At 38.0% G+C, this 24,937-nt stretch overlaps 1 protein-coding gene across 3 annotated transcripts; it reads left to right on the plus strand.

Moving 5' to 3' along the window:
* Positions 1 to 14,435: 14,435 nt before the first annotated feature.
* LOC113302826 lies at positions 14,436 to 18,964 on the plus strand. Of its 3 annotated transcripts, none has more exons than XR_003337126.1 (7): positions 14,436 to 16,431; positions 16,527 to 16,628; positions 16,780 to 16,875; positions 17,475 to 17,634; positions 18,079 to 18,185; positions 18,319 to 18,521; positions 18,645 to 18,964. XR_003337126.1 is itself a non-coding variant. In XM_026551782.1 (6 exons), exons 1-6 carry the CDS (start codon positions 15,328 to 15,330, stop codon positions 18,349 to 18,351), a joined length of 1,602 nt encoding a protein of 533 aa, XP_026407567.1. In that variant the 5' UTR covers positions 14,436 to 15,327; the 3' UTR covers positions 18,352 to 18,615. The 3 variants fall into 3 exon arrangements, 1 of the variants encoding a protein (XP_026407567.1); XR_003337127.1 differs by having other exon boundaries at positions 18,319 to 18,438; XM_026551782.1 differs by lacking the exon at positions 18,645 to 18,964 and having other exon boundaries at positions 18,319 to 18,615.
* Positions 18,965 to 24,937: the final 5,973 nt, after the last annotated feature.

Below are 24,937 nucleotides of genomic sequence, written 5' to 3' on the forward strand. Positions count from 1 at the left end.
ATCAATCCTTTGAGGGTTGCGATCAATCTTTTATAAACCCTAATGACCATGCACACATGTACCAATCACCACAATTTGAACATGAAGAATTTTGTACTCCCATGAATTTAGACTCCACCACAGAAGCTTTCAGACTTAGTGAGCAAAACTTCGATAGATCTACATCACGAATTCAGGCATATTTAGATCAGATTTTGCTTCACCTACAAAAGGAGGAAATTCATGAGGAAATGTATGTTGTCCCTAATGAAGTGTCTAGTCCTATTCATGTAAATGATGTTGAATATGAACCTAATTTAGAGGAACATGAATCGACTAATGACACCACCACTGTTAATGAGGACCAATATGCATGCTACCATGATGATGATTATGATGATATGTTAGAAGAACATGAAAATATTGTGGAACCTGTTGGTTCAATAACATATGGCTTCTCGCCCTCGACCTTCATGAATGTTGTTTTTTCTAATACTCATTGTAATTCATATGATTTTGATATTGACATGGGATTCGTACAATTATTCTGTGAAGATGAGCATGACATAGGAATAGTTGAATCTTCTGTAGACACTAATGCTAATATGCATGAAAATATATTTGATGTGTCTGATTCTCTACCTAGGTCACATTGTGATATTTCTCCTGATTTGTCGATGCATGAGAATAAATTTGTTGATGATGTTGATGACTCTGATTGTGATCTTGCCAATTTGTTTGATGATTGTGAGCATGTTGTGACACGTGTAGAAGACTTAGGAGATGTTGATGTGATTAGTAATGATGTGCCTATCGTCCTACATAAGTCACAATCTGATGGCCTTCCACCCAACCTAGATTTGGTTTGTACCCATATTGTCAAACCGACTATTCTGAGAGTCCCTAATCTAGGTTTGGAACTGTGTGCTTCCCAAGTCCTCTTGGACTATTTTGCATCTAAGAATAATATCTTTGAGGAGCCACAGTTGGAATTAGCATGTTTGCCCGTCCCTAGCACAGTTCACTTTGAGTTAGACCTTGTACATGATGAACCCCCAAAACTGCGAGATTTTGTTTCCAAAATTTTATCCATTGAAAAATCCAGGTTTGGGGGTAGCTCATTTTGTTTCACAGTTTCACTTGCGTTTCTTTCCTGTTATATTTGTGTGAAGCTGTTGAAACCTCTACACTTTGTCTTTTGGGTTGATCCTCAACTCTTTAGATTGTTAGTGTATGGTGAATTTTTTGTATATAATCCAGTAGATAAAATTTCTTAAAACCCTTTTGTTCCTTTTGTATATATTTTGCTAATCCAATATGATCTCGGCTGAAATATGTTGGATTTTTTTCCTTAAATAACGGAGTTCTAGTCTTGCTTTCGCCGAAATCGGGTATTCTCTTTCCTTTTTCTCTACTCAACATGATCCTCTTCATATGTTGTATTATAATTTTGTTCATATTTTGAAACATTGAGGACAATGTTTAGTTTAGGTTTGGGGGTGAAAAGTAGATACTTTGATAATATGCCATAATTGAAAACAAGAACTCCTTCTTTTTGAAAAAAATGAAAAAATCAAAATAAAAAATTAAAAAAAATGATAAAAAAACATAAAAATAGAGCTCATTTACCTTGAAATGTTGACTCTTGTGCAAATATGTAATTTTTAGGAGTCTTAGTCTAGATATTTAGGCACCCTGATTCTAGCACAATTCACATAGTGATAAGAAATTTGCACGCGCACGATCTACCAATACATGTATAGCCTCGATCTTCAAGGTGTTTGATAGGAAGTTAGATTGCCAATCACTTTAGAATACTGAATGAGACTTGACTAGCTTGTTCTTTGGTTGGCTGGGATAGAAGTTGGAGAATACGTTAAGAAAAGCAACCATAGAATTTGACCGGATGCATTCGATAAGGGCCACCTCTTGCTAAGAGTCATGTAATTATGTTTTTCTTTTTGTTCATGTATCAAAAGTGTCACTATGTTGAAAAGATCAAAGTTATTTCTTACAAAAAAAAAAAAATTCAATCAAGTATTTATTCCATGTTTTGTCATGTTAAAGACAATAGTTCTCTCTTGTTCCAAAAATAAAAGAGAGTAATCAATGTAAATAAGAGTCATGTAAAGAGTTATCTTTTTGTTGTAAATAGTCTTGTAATAAGCAAGGAGGGTGCAGCCATCGATGTATAACGCGGGTAAACTGAAATATCACCAACTCATTGGGTGAACATTCACAATTCTCGTAAATCCGGACAGCTAGCTTGGCTTAGAATTCGGTTCTTAGCCTAAAAACTATCTCTTGGTGATTAGTAGTCATAACTTCAGGTCATTCTAGAAACATGTGTAGATACACTTTACACTCTTATCACGTGTCTTTAGTTGTTATCAGTGCTAGGACTGTGCCTTTGATAGCTAGATTGACATCTCCATTTTGCTGTGAGCTTCTACTGTCTTGTACATGTCACATTTCATGGAATCTGAGCTTATATTTTGGCCTAGAACTTTGTAGGTACGTTCTAAGCAAACCTTCACGAGACTTCACTCGTCCACTAGGGACACTTAGTGGTTTAAAAGGCTTAGTGCATACGCTAAATGCATTCGAGAGACCAGCGACAGTGGTATAGGTAGGATTTCCTTAGTTTTGTTTTACTTGAGGACAAGTAAAATTCAGGTTTGGGGGTATTTGATGAGTCCTAAAAAGTGCATATTTCTATATCTTTTTGTTGGCATTTAACTCATCTTTTGTGCATTAATTCTACATTTTATCCCATATTCTGTATTTTCTTTGTTTTCAAGAATAAATATTTTTATTAACTAATTTTGCATTTTTAGGTAATAAATAAAGTTTGGATGAATAGCGGAGCAAAAAGAGCAGAAAAGTGGTGGAAGCCAAGAGGAATCACACAAGGAAGCCGCGAAGAATGTTGTGCGCAAGACCAAAAGGCTAGAAATGGGCTTGAAGAGGAAGAATTGTTCTTAAAGAAGATATGGGATTGGCATACCCAAGGCCCAAAACCCTCACCCAAACCCATTTCCAATATCCATACCCGCCTTCATATTCAGCCGTCGGATTGGATCATCTCAGCATCGTACGGTCGCTTCATCATAGTGCATCAAAATCTGAAGTTCCTGTCTAACACCACAACACCTAATTCTAATCTCAACCGTCATTTTTAATGTATTCATCATCCAACGGTCGGTCAAAGCTTGTTCTCATCTTGCCGTCCGATTCATTTCATCATCTCATCATCCTACGGCTGATCTTCGCAAATCATCAAAGTGGATGATCCCGACTAACACCATAGCACCTAATACACCTATACCCCAGTCGAACCAAACACTCCCTACTCCATTTTCCATCGACTTCTTTTTCTCTTTCTCCCTCACCCTCTGCAGAGAACAACTCTGCCATCACCATCACCTTCTGCCATCGCCATCATCCCTACCAGCCACTACAACCACCCTACATAAAATACAACCAAAACCCATCCTTCCCCCATCATCCTATGCTACCTATTTCACTGATTTCACACTCCCTCTCTCTGTTAGGGTTTTGAAATCGATGAACTAGGTTGATAGGCAGAGGAAGCTCGAGCTGGAGCGTAGCAGCATGGAAGACATGAAGAGGAGCAGGAAGAAGAGCAGCAGGAGTATGGGTGAGAATTGTCATGTCAATTTCTTTAATTTCAAAAACCCTAATTCACTGTTTTGGGAATTTGGGGGAAAGTGTAACCCTAATTCGAATTGTATAAATAGGAGCTGTGAGGGTGTTGTTGAGGGGATGCCTGGATTAGCCAGAGCTTCACCCAAGAGGACTGGACTAGCCAGTTCCTCAACTGTTGGTTCATTTGTTTTGTAAATTTTCAGTCATGTTTTGTTTGAATTTGCTCTTATTATCATATGTGATGAATGTTAATGTTGTTTATATGTTGAGCATGAGCTAAATTGTTGCAGCTGAGGTTTAGATGAAACCTCAGTGCACTGTCTGATAGTGGAATGCTAGGTTAAAGCCTTAGTGCATTGTTTTGATTGAGCAATGGGAGAAATTAGTGCTCATCTGTGTGCTTGTGATTGATTGTACTGTCAAAAGACAGTCAATGCTAGGAGCACATTAGTTGAGCAAGCTAATTTTCTTTCCATTCCATTTGTATGCTTAGGATCATAAGTTGACCTTAGCTGTCACTTAGTTCCATTAGGAATTCAACCTAGAATTACATTATCTGGATAGGTCACAAGGGTGGATTCAAAGCCTTAGCTTAACCCACAATTTGTTTTCACAGTCACTTGCAACTCCGAATCTGTTTTTCTTATTGCTTAGTTAAATTTTCCTTGCTGCTTTGTTTAGTTTTTGTGCAATTTACAGCTTGCTGTGCACTGAAATCAGTGCACAAACTCCCCCTGCCCTTGGCTTACAGCCTTGGTTCTTAACTGTTCTGCCTTATTGCTTTGCCTTGCTCACTGCCTTGGCCTATCCCTCATTGTCACTGCCTTGCATATAGCTTAGCTAGGAAAACTTCATAACACCCCAAGTCCCTGTGGAATGACCCTGTTCTTGCACACAAGCTACAACAGACCCTGTGCACTTGCAGGTATCACTGTAGGCATCCATTTATTGTCTTATTTTCACATCTTTAAATGCCTACCAGTCCCTGATAACAGTTTCTGCGTCCACTATGGAAGATGCTTCAGCCTCGTGAACCGTGTCGACATCTTCCTCATGAGCTCTTCCAGCAGCTTCTTGAGGACGTCCCAGTTCATCCGCATCAAAGTCAAGGATTACGATACCATCATGAACATGGTAATTAAACTGGTTCTCATCTAAAAGTTTCGTGGACTCAGTCTTCCGCCGCTTAAACCGAGATGCGAATCGTTCATCCCTACCACTGGGTTGTAGAGAAGCTTCATTGCTCTGAGATCTCCCGACGAGCTGGGATGCTTCATCGTGCCTCCACTTTTCCTCCATGTCCACTGAAGCCAAGAGAGTCTGAACACACATCCGCACTCTACATAAATGGGCGAGAGACATGCCTTGCATAATCTCGTCAGCCTCACGAAACAGAGAATCAATTCTGTCTAATACCCCATCATGAAAAGAAAACTGGTTTTCGTCGGGCTCAGAATTTCTTTCCGAAGAGGTACGATCATCACTGGAAGATCCCATTATATGCTACCAATTTTTTTTTTAATTTACCACGTTTACACCGGCAATCTACATGATGAGAAAGACAAAATGGGACTAGGAGAAGAAACACGAGACAGTACCTGTGAAGAAGGTTAATGTGATTTTATGATGATCTGTATGAGCGAATGATTCAAGATCACCTCTTATATTCAGCAGAAAATCTTTTACCAGCCGTGAAATAAGGCTTCACATGCATGATACCAGCTGGATTAAATATTTGTTTATACGGAATAATTAGGTTTTTGGTATCCAAGTCATTCTGTGACTTAGCCAGCGCCACCTTTCCACTCCAATCCAGCAGCGCCAACGGCTCCACGTCCTAGCCGACACCAACATCTCGCATTCTTCCAGCGCTAGCTTCTCTGCTCGATAGTCGATGCACCAACAACGCCATCCGCTACCCCAAGCTAGCCACACCCATCCGCTACTCCAAGTCAGCCGCACCATGCCTGTGCCAGAAGTCAGCATCCAAGCTAATAACGTTGTTCTAAAACTAGTCGCGCCATCTCCGCACATCCAAGATCAAAGCAGCGCCATCTTCGTCGTTCAAAGCGGCGCCATCTTGGTCGTTCAAGACAACGCAATCTCTTCGTCCCAATCCAACGCTCCATGGCCCCTCTTAGCCACATCATCGGCCCTTCTGATCCAGCCACACCATTGGACCTTCCAAGCTAGTCATGCCATCGGCCCTTCCAAGCTAGCCGCGCTACTCGCCATTCCGCAATGTCATCTTCGCTCGGCCAAGATTGAAGCACCATCTTCGCCGTTCAAAGCAACGCAATCTCCACCGTTCAAAGTCGCGCCGTCTGCCATTCCCAAGCCGGAAGCGCCATCTTCACCACCTCATGGCCCAAATTGGCACCAACGTTCCGGGAAGTAAAACTCTACGCCAACACCCCCTGGTCAAGCCGAAAATGCGCCAAGTCGTCAATACAAGGATCACGGATTCCTCATGCCTTCCGCTAAAGGTTAGTTGAATTTCCTTGCAAATTCTTTAAGTCTCGCCCTCTTCGATTTTTCTCTTGTCTGTCACCATCTCATGCTTAACCCGCAACAACGCCACTGTTACGTGCTAAGCAGGGGACTTAATGTTGATGGTGGTTTTTAGCTTAGGGTTAAAATCGTAAAACCTTACATCTGATGTGACGTCACTCTGCAAGGAAATAGAGCCACATGTGCTAACCTCTCCACTGGAAAATTTATTGAGTCGAACAATATATTTACATGAAATTTATACAGACTGGCGAATCCCATATGTTCTGTAAATTTCGGCGCCTCGCGTATATTCACTTAATATAAGTTCCTCTGAATTCCTTCTATGCTATGTTCCCCAGCCGAACTCTTAATGTTGATATGGCATGACGATTTGTGTTCACTATCAAGAATAAGATCTTTGCATAAGGTATTCAATCAGAAAAGCATGCTGCTCTCTTGTAACGAACTTAAAAGAACTCTATGTCGACAGATAGAATTCAGTCAATCGTCCTGACTAACTTGCAGAAGTTAGAGTTTCGCGCCTCTCAATACACCAGACCTTGCTTCTCAAAATTAATTAAATCCTCCACATCGCACTGGAAGTGCGGCCACGCCCTAGCTTTCCGGCCCCACTTCCCATTGACCAATCAGGTCGCCCTAAAGGCGCCACACTCTCACCAGAAGTGTGGTCGCGCCTTATGTTTGGCCGGCCCCTTTTGTGTCCAATCAGGTTGCTCTAAACTTGCCACCATACATTAAAGGCCAAACGTACCCTACCACGACAACTTCGCAACATGCCAACTTCACAACATGCCAACTTCGCAACATGCTACCTCGCAAACCTGCCACTTCGTGGAAACCTGCCATAAATAGCCACCACACGACAATTCCTACTCCTGTGGCCGTTTCCACACTATGGCCTGGCCATGGTTCCTTTGGCATAGCCATGGCGCCATTTGCACAAAAGTAGCGCCATGCCGCAGCCGCACGCCACGTGCATTAATTAGGGTATTCGACAAACCCTAATTTAAGCAAATTGCTACCAAAGCCAAATAACGTTCCCAGAGCAACGGTATTGGCGTGGCAACATGGACAATGTTGCCACACCACACGTGGGTCCGACTCCACGATGCCTTGGCCACGCCAATCCCTAATTCTTCCACAGATAATTCTTCCACGACGCCTTGGCCACGCCAAGCCCTAATTCTTCCATAGAGAATTCTTCCACGACGCCTTGACCACGCCAAGCCCTACTTCTTCCACGGCGTCTTGGCCACGCCAAGCCCTAATTCTTCCACAGTGCCAAGCGTTAGCCACGCCAAATCCTTCCAACGGCGCCAAGACTTGGCCACGCCAAGTCCTTCCAACAACGCCAAGACTTGGCCACGCCAAAATCCTTCCAAGGCGTCAATACTTGGCCACGCCAAATCCTTCCACGACTCCAAACCCTAACTTTGGTTGCGGAGCTAATTTTTAGCTTTGGCCATGCCGCAACATCACTGACATACCACTATGTTGCGGCCACTAGTATGCCGCTATGGCGCCATGCCATGGATACGCCAATGGCATGCCATTAGCATGTGGCCGACGCCACTTCGCTATACAACAAGATGTGGCCATAATCAATGGCCATCCTTCTTCATGAGATGCAATCTCAGCCATCCAAGTTCGCCACCGAACTGATGAGCTCGCGACAAGTTCTAGGCGACTAGCCAAGACGAGCCTAACATTACATGCTATTTACCTGCGGCAAGTCTCTCAATTTTAACTTGCCACACGTAGCAAAGTGCTACATGTTTTCCATGAAAACACTCGAGACATCAAAATATGTCACAAACTAGGGATGCTCATCAGGGTATTGGTCTGGCGGTTTACAGCGTGCGGCGTGCAATGCGCCCCTTAAAAGAAAGTGTCATGAAGTAGGATAATTAGTGGTGATGAAAAGTAACGGTGTAAACAATTCATTTCCTTCATCATGGAAGAGTAATGACCGGCGGTTACACGAATTCACTTCCTTCATCATGGAAACATAACGTCGGGTATTTACACGTTACTCTTTTCTTCCACCACTCAATTGTTTCCACTTCCTACGAGACCAGGGTACATTTCACTATGAGTTGTATAAATAGGTCTCATCTATTTCCACCAAAGCACAAGTTTTTGGTCGGCAACACACAGTATCTAGAAATCACCTGGTAGCTTTCCATCCGGCTCACCAGTTCTACTTTCTGATACAAGTCATAAAACACCCACAATTCCAAAATCAACTATTCTAGTCTCAACACTTTCTTCGCTTCCCTCCCTAAGACCAACCCTTCTCCTTCACTTTATGACCGAAGCAAGCCTGGAACGACCATTTCTTGGTTTAGGCCAGGATTGTACAGATTGATCTCTCGAATCAAAAGTACCCCCGTTCAGTACATTGTTTAGGGTTTAGATTCGTTTCTCACCTACACGCCCAAAATTACCAAAATCAGCAGAAACGGTTTTCACCCACAAACACCCGTGCCATTAAAGAGAAAGGAAGATGGTTATCATCCTCCTAATCCATTTCCAGATGTTCGTCAATCCCAACTATACCAAGACATGAAACCAGGAGAGGACAAAAAAAGGATACAAAAGTTCTTTGACTATGCAAGCCTGGGGTAAGTTCAAAAAACATTACCTCGCACGATCCACATGATTGAATTTTATAAAAAAAAGTTATGTGCACCACTATGTATACCATGTTAACATTTTCTTTATGATTCTACAGCACTGTAGCTTGGGAACTAACAAGACTGGAAGATCCAGCAATCAAGGAAGATATTCTGATTGTGGGACGAGTACTTCATGAACTAATGTTCAACAAATATCTTGATCAAGAGGTACTGCAGTTCTACATCCATCAACATAGAAGAGCAATTTTTAGAGATAACATTCATAATCCAGACGATAAGAAATACTTGAGCTGTGAAATAGTAGGTGCTAGTGTATATGTAAGTTTCTCAAAACAAATCAAAATGTCGTATATAATTCAGTTTACTTAGATACTTTAATGTTATGTACATAGTTGTACACCTAATTGACATGGCGTTTTCTATGGGTTTGTAGATTTGTTTAGGTGTGTACATAGATGTACACCAGTATGCTATATGATTGATATATTGTCTGTTAAGTATTGGCATGGATGGTTGATTGTTAGATATATTTAGGTGTGTACATAGTTATACACCTATATCATATGTCATGGATATACGGTCTGTTTTCAGGCATAAAATGTTTGATTTGTTAGTTTTTTGTAGGTTAAATGCTAGTACACTAGTGATATATCTCATGGATATCTGTTATGATTTAGGTGTACCTAATTCATCTTATTTTTCAACCAATTATTGATTGCAGTACTATGTGAAGCATAATATCACCACCGCGGTACAAGACCTTGTGGTGAAATTCGTTAGGTAAATGCCTGAGAATATATAAGTACTAGTAGTCCCCGTGAATCACTCTAGGGAGAAAATGATAATAGGAAATCACTGGTCACTACTGAAATTTGATTTCAAAGCTCTTGAATGGAAATGGTATAACTCCCTGCACTCAGAAAATGAGGAGGACTATACAAAAAATGCACAACGAATTGCAGATGTGGTACAATTTGAACTTAACAAGACGAGGGCGTTAAAGGGTGATGCACATATCGAATCGCATGATATAAACGTCTTATCATTCCCTAAACAAGGAATCAACCCAGACTGCCTCCTATACACTTGTTACTTTATGAAACGAATTCCGAAGAAAAGAAAGAGTATCGAAAGAGATCAACAGAGCCCGAAGACATTTGTCAACAAATGAAATTAAAATTGGTGGTCAAGATGCTGAAAAAAGTCGGATATTATGAAAAGGTATGGGATATAGCAAAAGGTGATGAACATAAGGAGTGGCGCAAGAGTAGAGAAATGAAACCATTAAAGAGGAAGAAGAGTTTTTAATCTTCACATAAGATCACTTTATGAATTGCTTCTAGACATTTTTAATCTTCAGACAACTTTTTAAATTTCAGTTTTCAACTTTTTGTTTAAGACTTATTACTATGACCTCGACTTAATCTTCACATAAAACCTTGAATTAATCTTTTTATTAGTTTCAATTTTGATGTTTTGAATGTATACTTGTGTCTGTACTAAGGTGTATATTACAGGTTAGGAAATATTAAGGTGTACATGATTGTGCACATATACTGACATAGTAGAAAATCTCAGTAACGGTACGAGAAGGTGTACATAATGGTACACATGTACTGACAGATTTTTCTAATTATCCAGGCCAGTAGAACTGAAAACATAAAACTAAAAACACTAAACATAGAATTGAAGAGGCATTAGCAAAATTAATCCCACAAAAACTGAAACACAAAATCTTTATAAAAAAAATAACCTCAGTACCACCCATTGCACAACAAGGTGTACATAATGGTACTCATGTAAAAAGACAGGTAAGAAAACTGAAGTTTACAGGAAGGTGTACATAATGATACACATGTCCTGACACTAATTATCCACGCCTAGAAAATTGAAAAGACATTACCAAAAATAAAACCAAAATCATAGAATCTTTTGAAAAAATCAAACATATTAGAAAGCATCAAGGCAGGGGGCAGGTAACTCTTTTGTGATGACCAAGGGTGAAGCACTTTATGCACATCATAGCCATCTTTTGATTTTCCCAAGCATTCTTGATACGCTGTGTTCTTCGTATACCAGGTGGAGGAATAGGGATAGTAACAATAACCCTGTCACTAGGATCATAAGCCCACGACTTGTCAAAAAATTGGGGATGGGGAAGCTGATCTCCTGTTATCCCAAGTTGAACCATTATGTGGTGAAGTATGACTCAAAAAATGAATAAATGTCCTCCCTCGTCGCTTGAATGGCAGCACAAGCATGTACACAAGGGAACCCATTAACTCGCCACCTGTGATACGTACAAGTTTTCTGCAAAATATCTACAGAATGATACCTGGGAGAGTGGACTTCATAAATCTTTTCACGGACTCAGTAGCACTCCAAGTACGACCAATATAGATGTTTTCCTTTAGTAAAGCCCTATATATTGGAGCGAACCTAGTGTTGAAAGTTTCTACACCTTCTACCCTTCTCTTAGAATTATTCTTCATAATTTTCAAACTAAAATAATCAAAACACAAAACATAAATCAAAAAATAATCTAGAAGGTCTATAGATAAAACATGTGTATAACAATTTACACATTAAGGAAACCCATGTCTACAATAATGAACACATAGTTGCAGAATCAAAGATAAAACATGTGTACAAGAATGTACACATTAAGTGACAATAAGTATAACAATCTACACATTTAAAAAATAAATGAATTGAAACATTAAAAACCGTACTCATTGTATCGCATCGAGAAGAGCAAAAGCAGGAAATTTTTGAGATCAACAATCCAGTTGTTGAATGACTTGGAAAGAGTAGAAGAGTGAGTTCCCTATCTGCATACAAGGAAAAATACATTCTCCTATATATCCCTTGGAACAATCCTGAGATAATTAGCAACATGTCCACAACCAAGCGCATGCATACCCCGCAAAGCTTCTTCAAAGTTAGGTTCTATGTAAGAGTAAACAGCTTTGTAGAACAAATCGATAACAACCTTGGAATTCGCATCACCTGGTCCAATAGGGAGATTTCACTTGATGTGGTAAAAGCAATAGCTATGATATGAATCAGGAAATACTTTTGAATGCCCTGCAAAAGTCCTTCTCCACAATCACTAAAGAAAACAATCTGACGACCATCCACCACTTGTTTAAGATTCTCCAGAAACCAATACTAATTTTCTTTGTTTTCAACAGAAACAAGAGCAAAAGCATATGGGTAAAAACCATTGTTTCCATTGACACATGTTGCAGCCATCAAAGCACCCCCGAAACAACCAGTAAGGAAAGTAGTGTCCAAGTAAATCATGGGCCTAAGATACTTATATCTATGCTTGCAAGCACCAAAACATATGAAAATCCTCTGAAATCTCCATGTTGCATGATCAACTTCAAACTTAACATAGCTATCAGGATTAGTTTCCTCAATGGCTTTGACATACCAAGCTAAATCGCTATACAACTTCTCGTCATCGCCAAACTGTTCTTCAAATACGGCTTCTTTCCCTTTACGGGCATCCTAATGCTTAATATTGGACCCATAAATCCTCTTATAAAATGAAATGAACTGATTGGGTTTTAAACAAGGATCTCCCTATATATTGTCAGCGATCAAAGACTTGACTAACTTGGTTGGCACTGCAGGACTCTTCAACCTTAAAACAACACCACATCTACAAAAAAAAAGGAAAAATAAGTAATGTGCACCACAATGTACACCTAACCAGATCTAAAAACCTACATCACATATGCAAAAAGAAGATACAGATCAAGCAAAAATATGTAATTTACACCACAATGTGCACCTAAAAAGCCTACAGCAAGTAATGTGCACAACAATGTACACCTAAACAAGTCTACATATATAAGGTGCACAAAAATGTAGACCACCATGGACATACACATAAAAAGCATAAAAATAAGTAATATGCATCACAAAAAGAAGAATTAGTAATGTGGACTAATATGAACACAATTCACCTGTGAAGAACGTTAACATTTTTCAGAACGAAACGAGAAGTGTCACCATTCACAGGACCAAATTGAATCCTCCAACAACAACCATCTTCTTGGCACTTTTGCAGTAAAACGAGTGTTGTTATTTTTCAGAAACTTAATCTTGTAACCAGTAGCCATCTTGTACTTATCCACAACAAGTCTAACACATTTAACACCACCCATAAATTCTCTACCAATCTTGTCAAAAATATAAATCCATTCATCACAAATAAGAGGCTTGGCATTATCTGTATTATGATCTACCACCCTTACAAGTGTAGGACTTTCAGTTACACAAGAATTTGCAGTACTAGAACCAAAACTAGTACTACAACCATATTTCAAACGAGAAGTATGCTTCGGAATCACGACAACATTCAAATAGAAATCTTCATTGTTAATAAGGGGAAGAGCAATTAAACCTTGCAGTTGTATATCACCTTGTACAGAAACTATATGATTATTATCCATATAGCTCAAACTTATAGTCTCTAGAGACAAAGATTTCCACTCCTTACATGCAAAATGCTTCAATTAATCTACGGTGCTCAAAGTATTAACAGGAAAATACGCAGAATGCTCACCATGATTCAAAATCGCAAAAAACAACCTTCTCTAACATATATGATAACCTTGCATATTACAAAAGAATAATAATAAACATTTGAAGCTTCAAATCACATTTTCATATTTGAGTAACCTAAAACGTGAACAATGTACATGAAAGTACACATTTAATCGAAGCCAAAACATCAAATAACAGTAAACCTAAATCAAATACTCCATCGATTAATCGAAGATATAAGCTTCAAAATCTTATTAGAACACGCAGATGAATAAATCAGAAGCCTACGACCAGATATCGGTTCGATTTCATATCATGCATCATAAAAAAAAATCATCATAAAAAAACAGTAATAAAAAAACCATTTCACGAGAATCAAAAGCTAAGAAATAACAAAATCAAATCAACATCATACAACAATAAGATGTAACAAATCGTATTCATATCATGAACTCAAAAAAACTCAAAATCAGAAGAAAAAAATTTGAACGACAAACCAAAAGAAAACTAACAATTAAAGATTCCAAATAAACCTGAAGTTGAATTTTGTTGCAGAAACAATCATATCCACCCTAACCTCTATGAATCTGTTAAATTGCAACCAAAATTTATATCTGGATCTCTCTCTCTCTCTCAATCTTCCGTGAATTCAAATCTGAGATCCATAAAAATCGATTTCAAAACACTTTCAAACTAACATGATGATGAATTCTGTTACAGAAACGCTTGGAATCTGATAAATCCCCTCCAAAAAATCTCTGTCTATCTCGCTCTCTCTCTCAATTCAAAAAAAAATCTGAGATCCAGAAAAAAAATCAATTCAAAAAGCTGTGTTTAAATACTGAATCGATGGAGGATCAGTTCTGGAACATTTAAAAATCGGAAATCGCTGGATCACGAAGAATTTGGACTAACTCGTTAAGATATGGACGAGACCGTAAAACACGGGTGACATTTGGACTAGAGCGTCCTGGGCTTTGGGCGGGTGGACTAGAGAGTCCAAAGCCCACTAAAAATGGAGTTAAATGTTAATTTTCTACATAACAAAAACTTGCTTATTCACATTCGGGGGTTTGAATAACAAATATTGCTTCCCTCTGCATATTTGGGGTTTACGGTTTTCAGTTCCGCTCAAAATCGATTGATTCAACAGTTAACAAGGTTTAAGTATTAGTTACTTGTTTCCAGTGGTTGGTTTGAAATCGATTTAGGTTTATGATTTTCGCATTCCAGCACTTTTACATTTGGGGTTTTTTAGTTGCAAATTGGGGATTTAGGTTTTCAGTTCTGCGCAAGATTCAACCGTCCAAGACTTAACAAGCTTTATTAGAGTTATAACTAAAGGGAACTCATCATCTCAGCTTAGAGTTTTCTGGGGTTTTCATTTCAATTTGTGAAAGATGATATTGAGAGATGAACTCATCATCCAAGAGTTAACAAGACTTCAATTTGTGAGTTTAGGGTTTAGGACTTGAAGATCGGATCAGCCATTTCTGCACTCAAACAGTAGGTACTTCCTTTTTTCATCTTTTACTTCTAGGTTTTTCAACTATTGTGAAGATGAATGGTAGCGATATCGAAGGATATTGTTAAGCTTTGTTAGGGATACTTATACCAAGCTTGAGATAATTTCATATGAGTTTTATGGCCAATTGTTTTTCTGTATGTGTATATTGGTTGAGAATCTTCAAATCAGAAACATGAAATTGTTTAGGTAGTGAATGGTTTTCGGCATTAAGAGTTTCTAAGAGGTTTCGGAATTTTTGGGAGATTTTTATAGCAGCAAACAAGTGGTGTCCTTATAATAATCTCTAGACTGTTTAAGGATAAACAAGATGTCACTCAGCAATATTCCAAGTTAATCATCTCAAGGTTACCAGTAAAATCTGTATTAGCATGCAAATGTGTGTGTAAGAGTTGGTTAAAAGTAGTTTATTGCCTAATTTCTGATCCGGGTTTCGTGCAAATGCATCATGATTTTCATAGAGAAAACTCTACTCGTCTCATGCTTGGTAGTATTGTTGGTGAAGACATGAACGATACTCTAATACATTCAGTTGGTTATGACTCATTAGCATCCTTATTACTGCGCGAAATTGAAGAAGAAAATAATAATATTAATGATGTTGAAATGCCTGAAATTAAAGATGATAGTAATGATGTTGAAGTGGATTATTCTTCCTCAAGTGAGAATTCATCATCAACATTGACTGGGATTGATGGTTATACTAGTCAAATGGATTATCCATTCAAAGATTCCGGTCTTCCTGTGTATTTATTTGGTTCTTGTAATGGTATTCTCTGTTTATGGTATGACGGTCGGGATGATCAGGATAACTTCTTTTGTCTTTGGAACCCATCAACCAACGAATACAAGAGAATATGTGAAGCGCCAAAAAGATATAGTTACAGTGACATCACATTGTATGCTTTTGTTTATGATCCCACGGCTGACGATTACAAGTTCTTGATTGCTGAAAATACTGAAATGGAATCTTTAGTCCGTCTCTATTCGTTAGGATCAGATTCATGGAGAAGATTTCTCACACCTTATACGTTCGTTTCGCCTCAAAAATCTGGGTTACTTTTTAATGGAGATCTTCATTGGCTCGCCCTGCAAACCCATTATACCATAGTCTCTTTGGGTATTACGAACGAGATTTTCAATGAAATTCAACCACCGTCTGCAGGGTTGCAGCTTATTCTTGTGGGGGTACTGGAAGATTGCCTTTGTGTACTTGATGAGGATGATGTTATTGATATATGGGCAATGCAGGTTTATGGAGATCCAGAATCATGGACTAAACGTTATACCATTACCAATGAGATAATAACTAGGAGAGTTCCTTGTCATTGCACTAATTTGAGGTTTATGTGGTCCTTTAAAGATGGTGTTATTCTATTCACAGATGCACCTGACCTAGTTTTATATGATCCAAAGTATGGGAGTGCTATCGTACCAAGAATCTACCATGTCTCGGCAGAGAATTACTCAGAAAGTTTAGTTTCATTAAACTCTGGTACCTATGTTGGCAAAAGAACGGCAAATAGTTCTTACACAGAGCTTGGGGTATTAAAATTACAATACTTATTGTCTCGTTTATCTTTGTTGCTCCTACGAAGTACCAATTTTACTTATAGTGCGTGTATGTTTGTGACTTTAAGAATCTTAAGCATAGAAACTCAGTTCTTGAAGCACGTATTACCGAACTTGAAGCATATAATGCTGAACTACGGACAAAGCTTCATGAGTCTCAAGTAGCTCAGGTTTGTGTTTTACTTGTGTGAGTTTCTACAAATCGAATTAACAAGAAAATAAATGTTGGTATCGAAGTTTTTTTTTTATAGCTTGTTGTTTTCATTTTGTGGTAATTTTTTTCCGGGTTTTCTTCATTGCTATGCGATTTTAGTTCTGCAGAAAGAACTAGAGGAGAGTAAGAAAGACGATGTAGAAGAAATTGCTATGACTAAGAAAAACGGTCGAAAGAGGAAGACGGAATATCAGTATGATACCGTAAGTTTGTCTAATTCCCAATTATGTATTCTTTTTCAAATGGCTGTTGTTAATGTTGGGACATAATATTTTGCAAGGAAAATATTATTCTGCATACGAGTCCGGTAATTATCAAGCATTTCAGTGTTATATATACCCTTTCTAATTCTTGCTTTAGAGAAGTATTTGCTTCCCAATTCCAATTCGCTTTTTAATTTGTTGAATTTTCTTAAAGATGAAGATCATGATATACAAGAAAGTCCTTCTTCCAGTTTTGAGTTTATAGGTAACTTGACCCCAGCAGGCTCAACTATTCTAGAATTACAAATGTTCAAGCTGATTACATTAGTCAACTTTAAAATAATTGCCCGAGTCTTTACGGTCATTGTTTCATTCTCGTCTTATGTTTGTCTTACCCGCGAATATTGGGTCTCTTCAAAATCTAGTGTCCCTTCATTTTCTACAAAATTAACGTCACTTGATTTTGGAAGTACCTATCTAAAATAATTGCTTGAGTTTTTGTCTGTAAATTAGAGTTTGTGAACACGAAGAAAACCACTGTGGACCTTAATCTGGAAAAAATTGGTAACAGCTAAAATTTTGTAAATAATTGTTTATAGAGGTGGGCCTCGAAAGCTGTTGCATCCATGTCATCAACGGCGGGAGAAATCACAAATTTCGAAGACGAGAGTCTCACTGTACAGCAGAGAGCTGAGAAAGAGCAAGCTGAACTTGTTCTGTTGCAGACTGGTGGTACGCTGGAGCCTTACCAAATCAAAGGTACGAATTGGTTACATAGCAATATATGCAGATTGATTGAAGAAATCTGCAGAGTGTAGATATATCTTTCATTGTCGTTGCCACTTGCCAGACAACCTTTATGTTTTACTGGTGTAGTATATAGTACACTCTCTTGCAGTATTGCTTGTTTACATGCATCATCTTGTTCTTTTCTGTCTTTTGCCAAGATCTTTATTAAAAAAAAATCGGATACTTCTTGTGATATATCTGGGAGGAACTTTAGTCAGTTGATGGTTACAAACTTCCTGTCTTTGTAGATTAGTAAATACGATAGAACGATTTTGGATATATAAGACAAACTAGCAATAGGACTTTCTCTGGTGTATGGTTCTTGCTTATGAATGTTTACATCAAATGCCGAAGGATGTTCCAATTACAGTTCCAAGTAAAAACCATTTTATTTCATTTTTAAATTTTTTGTAGAGGGATCTAAGACTCACTCCAGATCCAAGGACACTTATCAAACAATGACCGTAAAGATGCTGCGCGACCTTCTAAAAGAAAGAGGTTTGATGGTGAAAGGAAAGAAGGTAACAATCAAAAACCTGTCATCTGTTGTTTTAACTACTTTGGCCACTTACAAACACCATTGAAAATCCAAGAGAACCTGACATCTTTATAATCTTTATGAGTTCATTGGTTGATACCTTGAAACTTTTACAGGATGAGCTGATTGCACGTCTCAGGGGCCTTTAAGAACCTTCCAGGACATGCTTTCGAGGATATAGCATCTTGGCAGAGGAAGTTAATTCAAGATCGAGTCCGTGCCTTATGTGGTACCTGGTGCGTTATTTAGTTCATCACTTGTATCTCAAAATGCGTGAAATTTGGAGCATTCTTTTCAACTGAATGAAAACATTAGTCGTGTAAGTCTGATACTTCTTTTGTGTAAGTCGTGTAATTGTCGTTACTTTTGTTAAAGATCATCACTATTTAAACTCTGATTTTTAATTTGGTTCATACTGAACGTATCTTATTTGTACTGCAAGATGGTTCGACTGACTTATGCACTTCTGATGAGGGAAACATATTCTCTACTGCGCCTGCAAGATGCACACCACTTAGGTTCTAATATGTTTTTGCGCTCCCTAGGAATGTAATACAAAAACATTGAATCTAGGATATTTTACGAAGTAGCTTTTATAATAATGGAACTTATAGATCAGTGCCTAGCATTTCTGCTGAAGCAGATGGCAGTGGCACATTTGCCTTTGCTTCATCCTCTTCATGTGTTTCTTAGTTAAAGTTTGTTCTTGTTTTCATTTTCTATCTTAATTCTGACATGATTGAGCCCAATGGGCTGATGTGAAAATATGAAAACAGCCCAAAAATTAAAACAGTTCAACAGAAGGAAAATCCTGTGCCAAATCTCATCTTTGGGACTTGGTGATTCATGGCATTCCCAGTAGTTAGGGCAAATGGTCCTTAAACATCCATATTTTTAAGGGTAAATGGCTATTGAAATGCCGTGTTTACTTAGCCTGTTAGTGCTCGACTGGTGATGGAAACGCTCCGTCGAGCACAACTAGTTAACACATTGTATCAATCACACAGAAACATATAATGTTTATTACAGAAGATATTTTTTCATTAGAGAGATAATACTTATTGTGTATTTATTGTTTTCTTAACTGACGGACAACTGACAGATATACACACCTGAGAGACGGCTAGACACACGTGAGAGGGAAAATACAATTCAAAACTGTCTGAACCTTCACTACAGCTTTTCTTATCCTTCACCGCTGTATGTGCGTCATTATTCCCCCTCAAGCTCAAGGGTTGTGCAATGACATTGAGCTTGGACCGGAGCATAGTAAATCTGGGAGCTGGAAGATCCTTTGTAAAGATATAATTTGATCAATAGTGCTGACATAAAAAACATCAAGTGCTTTGGATTGTACTACTTCCCATATGAAATGATAATCCAAATGAACATGCTTCATTCTTGAGTGCAGCACTGGATTGGATGCTAAGGAGAGAGAGCTAATGTTGTCCTGGGCAAGCTTGGGTACACCACCTAACGGCAGATGAAGGTCTTGTAAAACAGAACAGATCCAAACAATTTCAGTTGCACAGTGAACCGATGTTCTGTACTCAACTTCAGTACTCGAACGAGCTATTGTTGTTTGTTTCTTATAAGACCATGAGATAATATTAGAAACCAGAAAAACACAATAACCACATGTAGATCTCTTGTCATCAACATAGCCAGCCCAATCAGCATCTGAAAACCCCAACAGAAATGATGTACATTTAGTATAATGAATACCAAAACCAAGAGTCCATTTAACATATCGTAATATCCTCTTTGTTGTAATCAGATGTGTAGTTCTTGGATGCTGCATATGCTGACAGAACAGTTTACTGCAAATGAAATTTCAGGTCTGGTCAAAGTGAGATAACGAAGAGCATCCACTAAAGATCTGTATTATGCTGGATTGTCTAGATAACTTTTATGAAGCGTCAATGGGAGTCGTGCAAGACTTTGAGCCTCCCTTATAAAATTTGATTAACAAACCCACTGCATATTTATTCTGAGATAAAAACAATGAATCGGAGTTTCCACGGATCTCAAGACCTAAAAAAGTAATTTAAGGGTCTCAAATCCTTGACTGGAAACTGAAGCTGCAAGTGAGTGATAACGTGTTGAAGAAAATTTGATGAAGAGCAAGTAAGCATGATGTCATCAACATATACAAAAGCAACAGTGAGTTGGGAGCCATCCTTGTGAACAAATAAATATGAATCTGCGAATGAATTAAAAAACTTCAGGGATAACAGAGCAGTACTAAGTTTCTCAAACCATGCTCTTAGAGATTACTGGAGACCAGAGATGGCCTTATGCAAAAGACACACATGGTAAGGCTTGTCAGGGTCCAGAAAACCAGGGGATTGTGCCATGTATATATTCTCATTCAAATCCCCACAGATAAAGGCATTGCTTACATCAAGTTGATGTATAGGCTAATCAAACTGCACTGCCATAGATAACACAATCCTGAATGTAGTTGGTTTAGCTACAGGGAGAAATTTGGCTTCAAAATCAAGTCCATGTTGTTGATGATAGCCTTTAGCCACAAGTCTGACCTTGTGTCTGTCGATACTCCCATCTGAATTGTATTTTATCCTAAACACCCATTTGCAGCCAACAATATTTTGGTTGTCTTCTGGTATAACTAGAGACCAAATACCAGCATTTTTCAAAGCATTGTATTCAACAACAAATGTTACCCTCCAAACTTCTTGTTTCCTCGCAGCAGTAATACAAGTAGGAATTAGAGATAAAATGCAACAAACAATGGGTGGTTAGTAGCAAAATAAGATTTAAGCTTGTATATACCCCTCTTACCCCTAGTAGTCATGCTGTGATCATTCTTAGTTAAAGAAGTGGATGTATGAGGAAGAGAAGGAGATAAAGCAACATGAGGTGATAAAGTGACAGATGAAGGCACTATAGAAAGTTCAGCAGCAGCTAAAGCAGGAGGCATTGTGGAACACTCAGAGTGAAGATGTTTATAGGGAAAAGAAGATTCATTGAAAGAAACATGTCTAGAAATATACATATATATTGCCTGAAATTATATCAAAACACCTATACCCTTTATGACTGAGACTGTAACCAAGAAAAATACGATGCTATTTTAGTTTTTTATTTTAATGTTTTTCAAGTTTCTTTTCGGGTTTTCGTGGTACTTGTCGACCATCGAAAGACGGAGGTGAATTCTATGAACAGGTTGTACGTATAATTATTTTTTTTTCTTATTCTTAGATGTTTGTTAGCTTATTCTTATTTTAGTGTAGTCGAATTTTTTCTTACGAAAATAACATGTATGGAGTACAAGATCAGGAACATTATGGTGGTAATCAATTTATTTATAATTCTCAAGCTGAAAAGACGAGGTTATACCTCAATCTAAAACTTTTCCACCTATAAGTCCTCTTACCGAAAGTGATTGTCTATGGAATGAGTCGAGACAATACAATGAATCGGTATTCACACTTTGTGGGATCGTCTATGGATACGAGATCGAGACAATACAACAATTAAAGTGTGATTACTTGATAATAGGTTCGGACTTAACCATACTCTATAGGATTTCTATCAAGTAATTCAGAATTAACTTTTGTGTATTTTACTTTTAATTATAACAAAAACAATTAATTGGCGGAAATAGAAAAGTAAAAGACACAATAAGATTTTGTTAACGAGGAAACCACAAATGCAGAAAAACCCCGGGACCTACTCCAGAATTGAATACTCTCAGAATTAAGTCGCTATACAAAATCAAACCAACATCGTATAGTTGAGACCAAGCAACTAAACCTACAGTTCACCTAGTTTCTTTAGTATCCATGCGCTTCCGACATTCGATAAGTGCACGCACTGGAACAATTCCTTTGGTTCGTATTCCAAACAGTAAAGGAACAATAAATTTGTTCGGTAACAACTCTTTTCAACCACAGTGATATGAGTTTGACAAAGGCTATTCCGTTTAACCAATAAACTCCTTTGTCGGGTCTTAGATCTATCTGATATTCAACTACCAAAGTAATCGGGTTTAGATTTTGCAATCAAATATATAAATCACAAAGATACTATATATTGATGTCGATCTACACAACTAATCAATCAAGTTTATCAAGATAAGCTAATTATAGTTGAATCCCATCCGATCAAATTTCGTGCACACCAAAGATTATGAAACCAATAAGAAATCTTCTTTGTCTTCAAATCTTCTTAGATCTTTAATAAACACCTGAACACCACAACTTGAATCTCTTGTGATCAATCACGTACAGAACGGAGTCTGTTAACAATGGATTATCACAAGACGTCTTTAGATCAAAAAACAGTTTTATAGATCCCATCGAAACTTCGATCTAGTTTGAGTGAATCTTATATCAGAAGAGAAGATTCTCAAGCATAAACAAACTAGGTGCAATCAAAGTTCAACAACCGTTAGTCAATCAAATCAAATTGAAAAATAATAATACTGCAATTATCTAGTTTCCCACCAACGCTTCTCGTAGCTTCTCAATCTCAAAGAAGTCTTTAAAACGAGCGGTCGTAAGAGATTTCGCCTAATTAGGGTACTTTCCTCTCTGGATAGACGGCTCCACTAGTAACAACAAAACTTGGTAGTTTTGATGGATCTGAGGATTAGTTTGCTTGAAATGCAAACTTAGGTATTTATACACCAAGGAAGTTTGGACACCAAGCAGTAGTAAAACCATCATTAGCTACAATACAAGCAGTTGAATCACTAGGATTCCCATCTGATTGATAAACCATCTTTTGAACAGTTTTCCTATACAATCTATCCAAAAATTGAAAACCCATGCAATCAGGAAACCTCAATTTAGAATTAAACTTCAATTTGTATTTCCACTAAACAAAACAATTAAACATCTTGTACACACAACACACATCATAAGACTGATCCATATCATTTCCCTAGACATTGTTTCCCAAACAATATCTATGAAAGATCACCACCAATATGTTCTACGGAAATGACGTTAAAACAACCTAAATATATGTTATCCTAACCTCGTCTCACTTAATTGAAAAGAAGATAATATAACAAAAATCCAATCTCAGCTGTTAGCATGAATCAACGTACTAAATGATATATTTATAGTGTGTACACCTCATGAATTCATATACCACCAACTAAGTCTAAATACAAGAAGGTTTTGATTACTATGACTGGACCCCGCATAGCAGGTTCACAAAGGACCCCATCCGCATCATGAACCTAGAATTTCTTCCAAAAGTAAGATCATGGTAACCCAGTCATATTACTAAGACTGAACAATCAAGCATAATATGCTTACGACCGATCTATACACATAGAAATATGTATAAAGTAATACTTGGGACTAGACGGTCCCCAGATACTATAAAGTATTGGGTCCTCCCCCTATTATGTGCATAAAAAATTAATATAAAATGATATTATTCAACCCACAACTGCCACCAACCGACATGGTCTATATAAAATCTATAGGTTGCTTTTACGCCCCCATATATTAATGTTGAGAGACTATTCCATCCATAATATGTAATATTGCGATCCAATGCCACCCCTAATAATTTGACATCAAATTCCAGTATCGATATAGTGAAAAGCCATGGAGTAAGACAGACACTCCTCAGGAGGATACCAAACAACGTATATCATGCAACATACTCATTCAGTTTTATACAAAACATGTTTATAAGAAACAAAAACTTATCATGCTCGCAGACTAAACGAAAACTTAATAATTACAAGAAATATACGAGTAACTTAATGATTATAAGAAAGTTACAAAAGTTACAATAGTTTTAATTACAAAAGATACGAGTAACTTAATGCTCGATCCAAAAGCCCGCCTAATAGCGTCCACAATCACGAGATGGAGCAGACAACAAAAACCAAACTAAAAAACTAAAAAAAAAAATGATTTTCTCAGTGAGGGAACGCAACAGAGGAAGGGAAAAATTTGGTCAAACAAACGTATAATAAACGCTTGACCTTGAGCGGAAATATACACGTCTGAAACTTGGGCGGACATATAGATAAGCGCCTGGTTGGGGCGAACATATAATAAATGCCAGGTGTGAGACCCAAATTAAAACACCATTTGATGTCAGACGCATATTTAAAATTCGCCCAGAGAGGAACATATGTATTACCCCCGTCTGATCAAAAGGATAACCACCATGTATATTACGGCCGTCTGGTGGGGTACACATTATACGTGCGCCTGATTCGGGGAAACAGTATAACATGCCTGATATTAGGGGGACGTAATGTGTCCGTCTGGTGGGGTGGACATTTAAAGTTCGCCCAGGATAATCCTCGCTCCACTATCAAGCGGATGCTTTACTCCGCGCTTGTTTCGAGACGCCGACTACATGTGCGCCTACTCTCAAACATTGATTATATCTCCGCTCGAGCAAATATAGTTTTGGTCACGATTTCCTACTATATTGGGTCCAAACCCTAGAAAACCCGACCAAATTTGGTTATCCTCTAGACTTTTGTGATTAGTTTTCTCACCTAATTTGGTTTTGCTCCAGGTTTTGATCCATGATTGTAGGTGTCTGGATGCTCTAAAGAATACCTAACGGCTACAACCAACAAAGCCTCTCCACAAACCCTTAAAATAGTTCAGAGGAACTTGCCAATCTTTAGCGTGTGATGTTTCCTAGTTTAATTGGTGCCTATTAACTGTGTCGTCTTTTGTACATTCGTGTTTGATATGAAAATTAAAGTATGCATTTCTGAAG

Source organism: Papaver somniferum, chromosome 8, assembly GCF_003573695.1.
Source record: "Papaver somniferum cultivar HN1 chromosome 8, ASM357369v1, whole genome shotgun sequence".
In the NCBI taxonomy this organism is placed as follows: domain Eukaryota; kingdom Viridiplantae; phylum Streptophyta; class Magnoliopsida; order Ranunculales; family Papaveraceae; genus Papaver; species Papaver somniferum.

Excerpts from the sequence above, each read along its gene's own strand:
- LOC113302826 (XM_026551782.1), top strand. The coding sequence starts at position 15,328 with ATGCATCATGATTTTCATAGAGAAAACTCTACTCGTCTCATGCTTGGT. Across the intron at positions 16,629-16,779 it reads ATGAGTCTCAAGTAGCTCAG|AAAGAACTAGAGGAGAGTAA; the intron begins GTTTGTGTTTTA and ends TTAGTTCTGCAG. Across the intron at positions 17,635-18,078 it reads GGAGCCTTACCAAATCAAAG|AGGGATCTAAGACTCACTCC; the intron begins GTACGAATTGGT and ends AATTTTTTGTAG.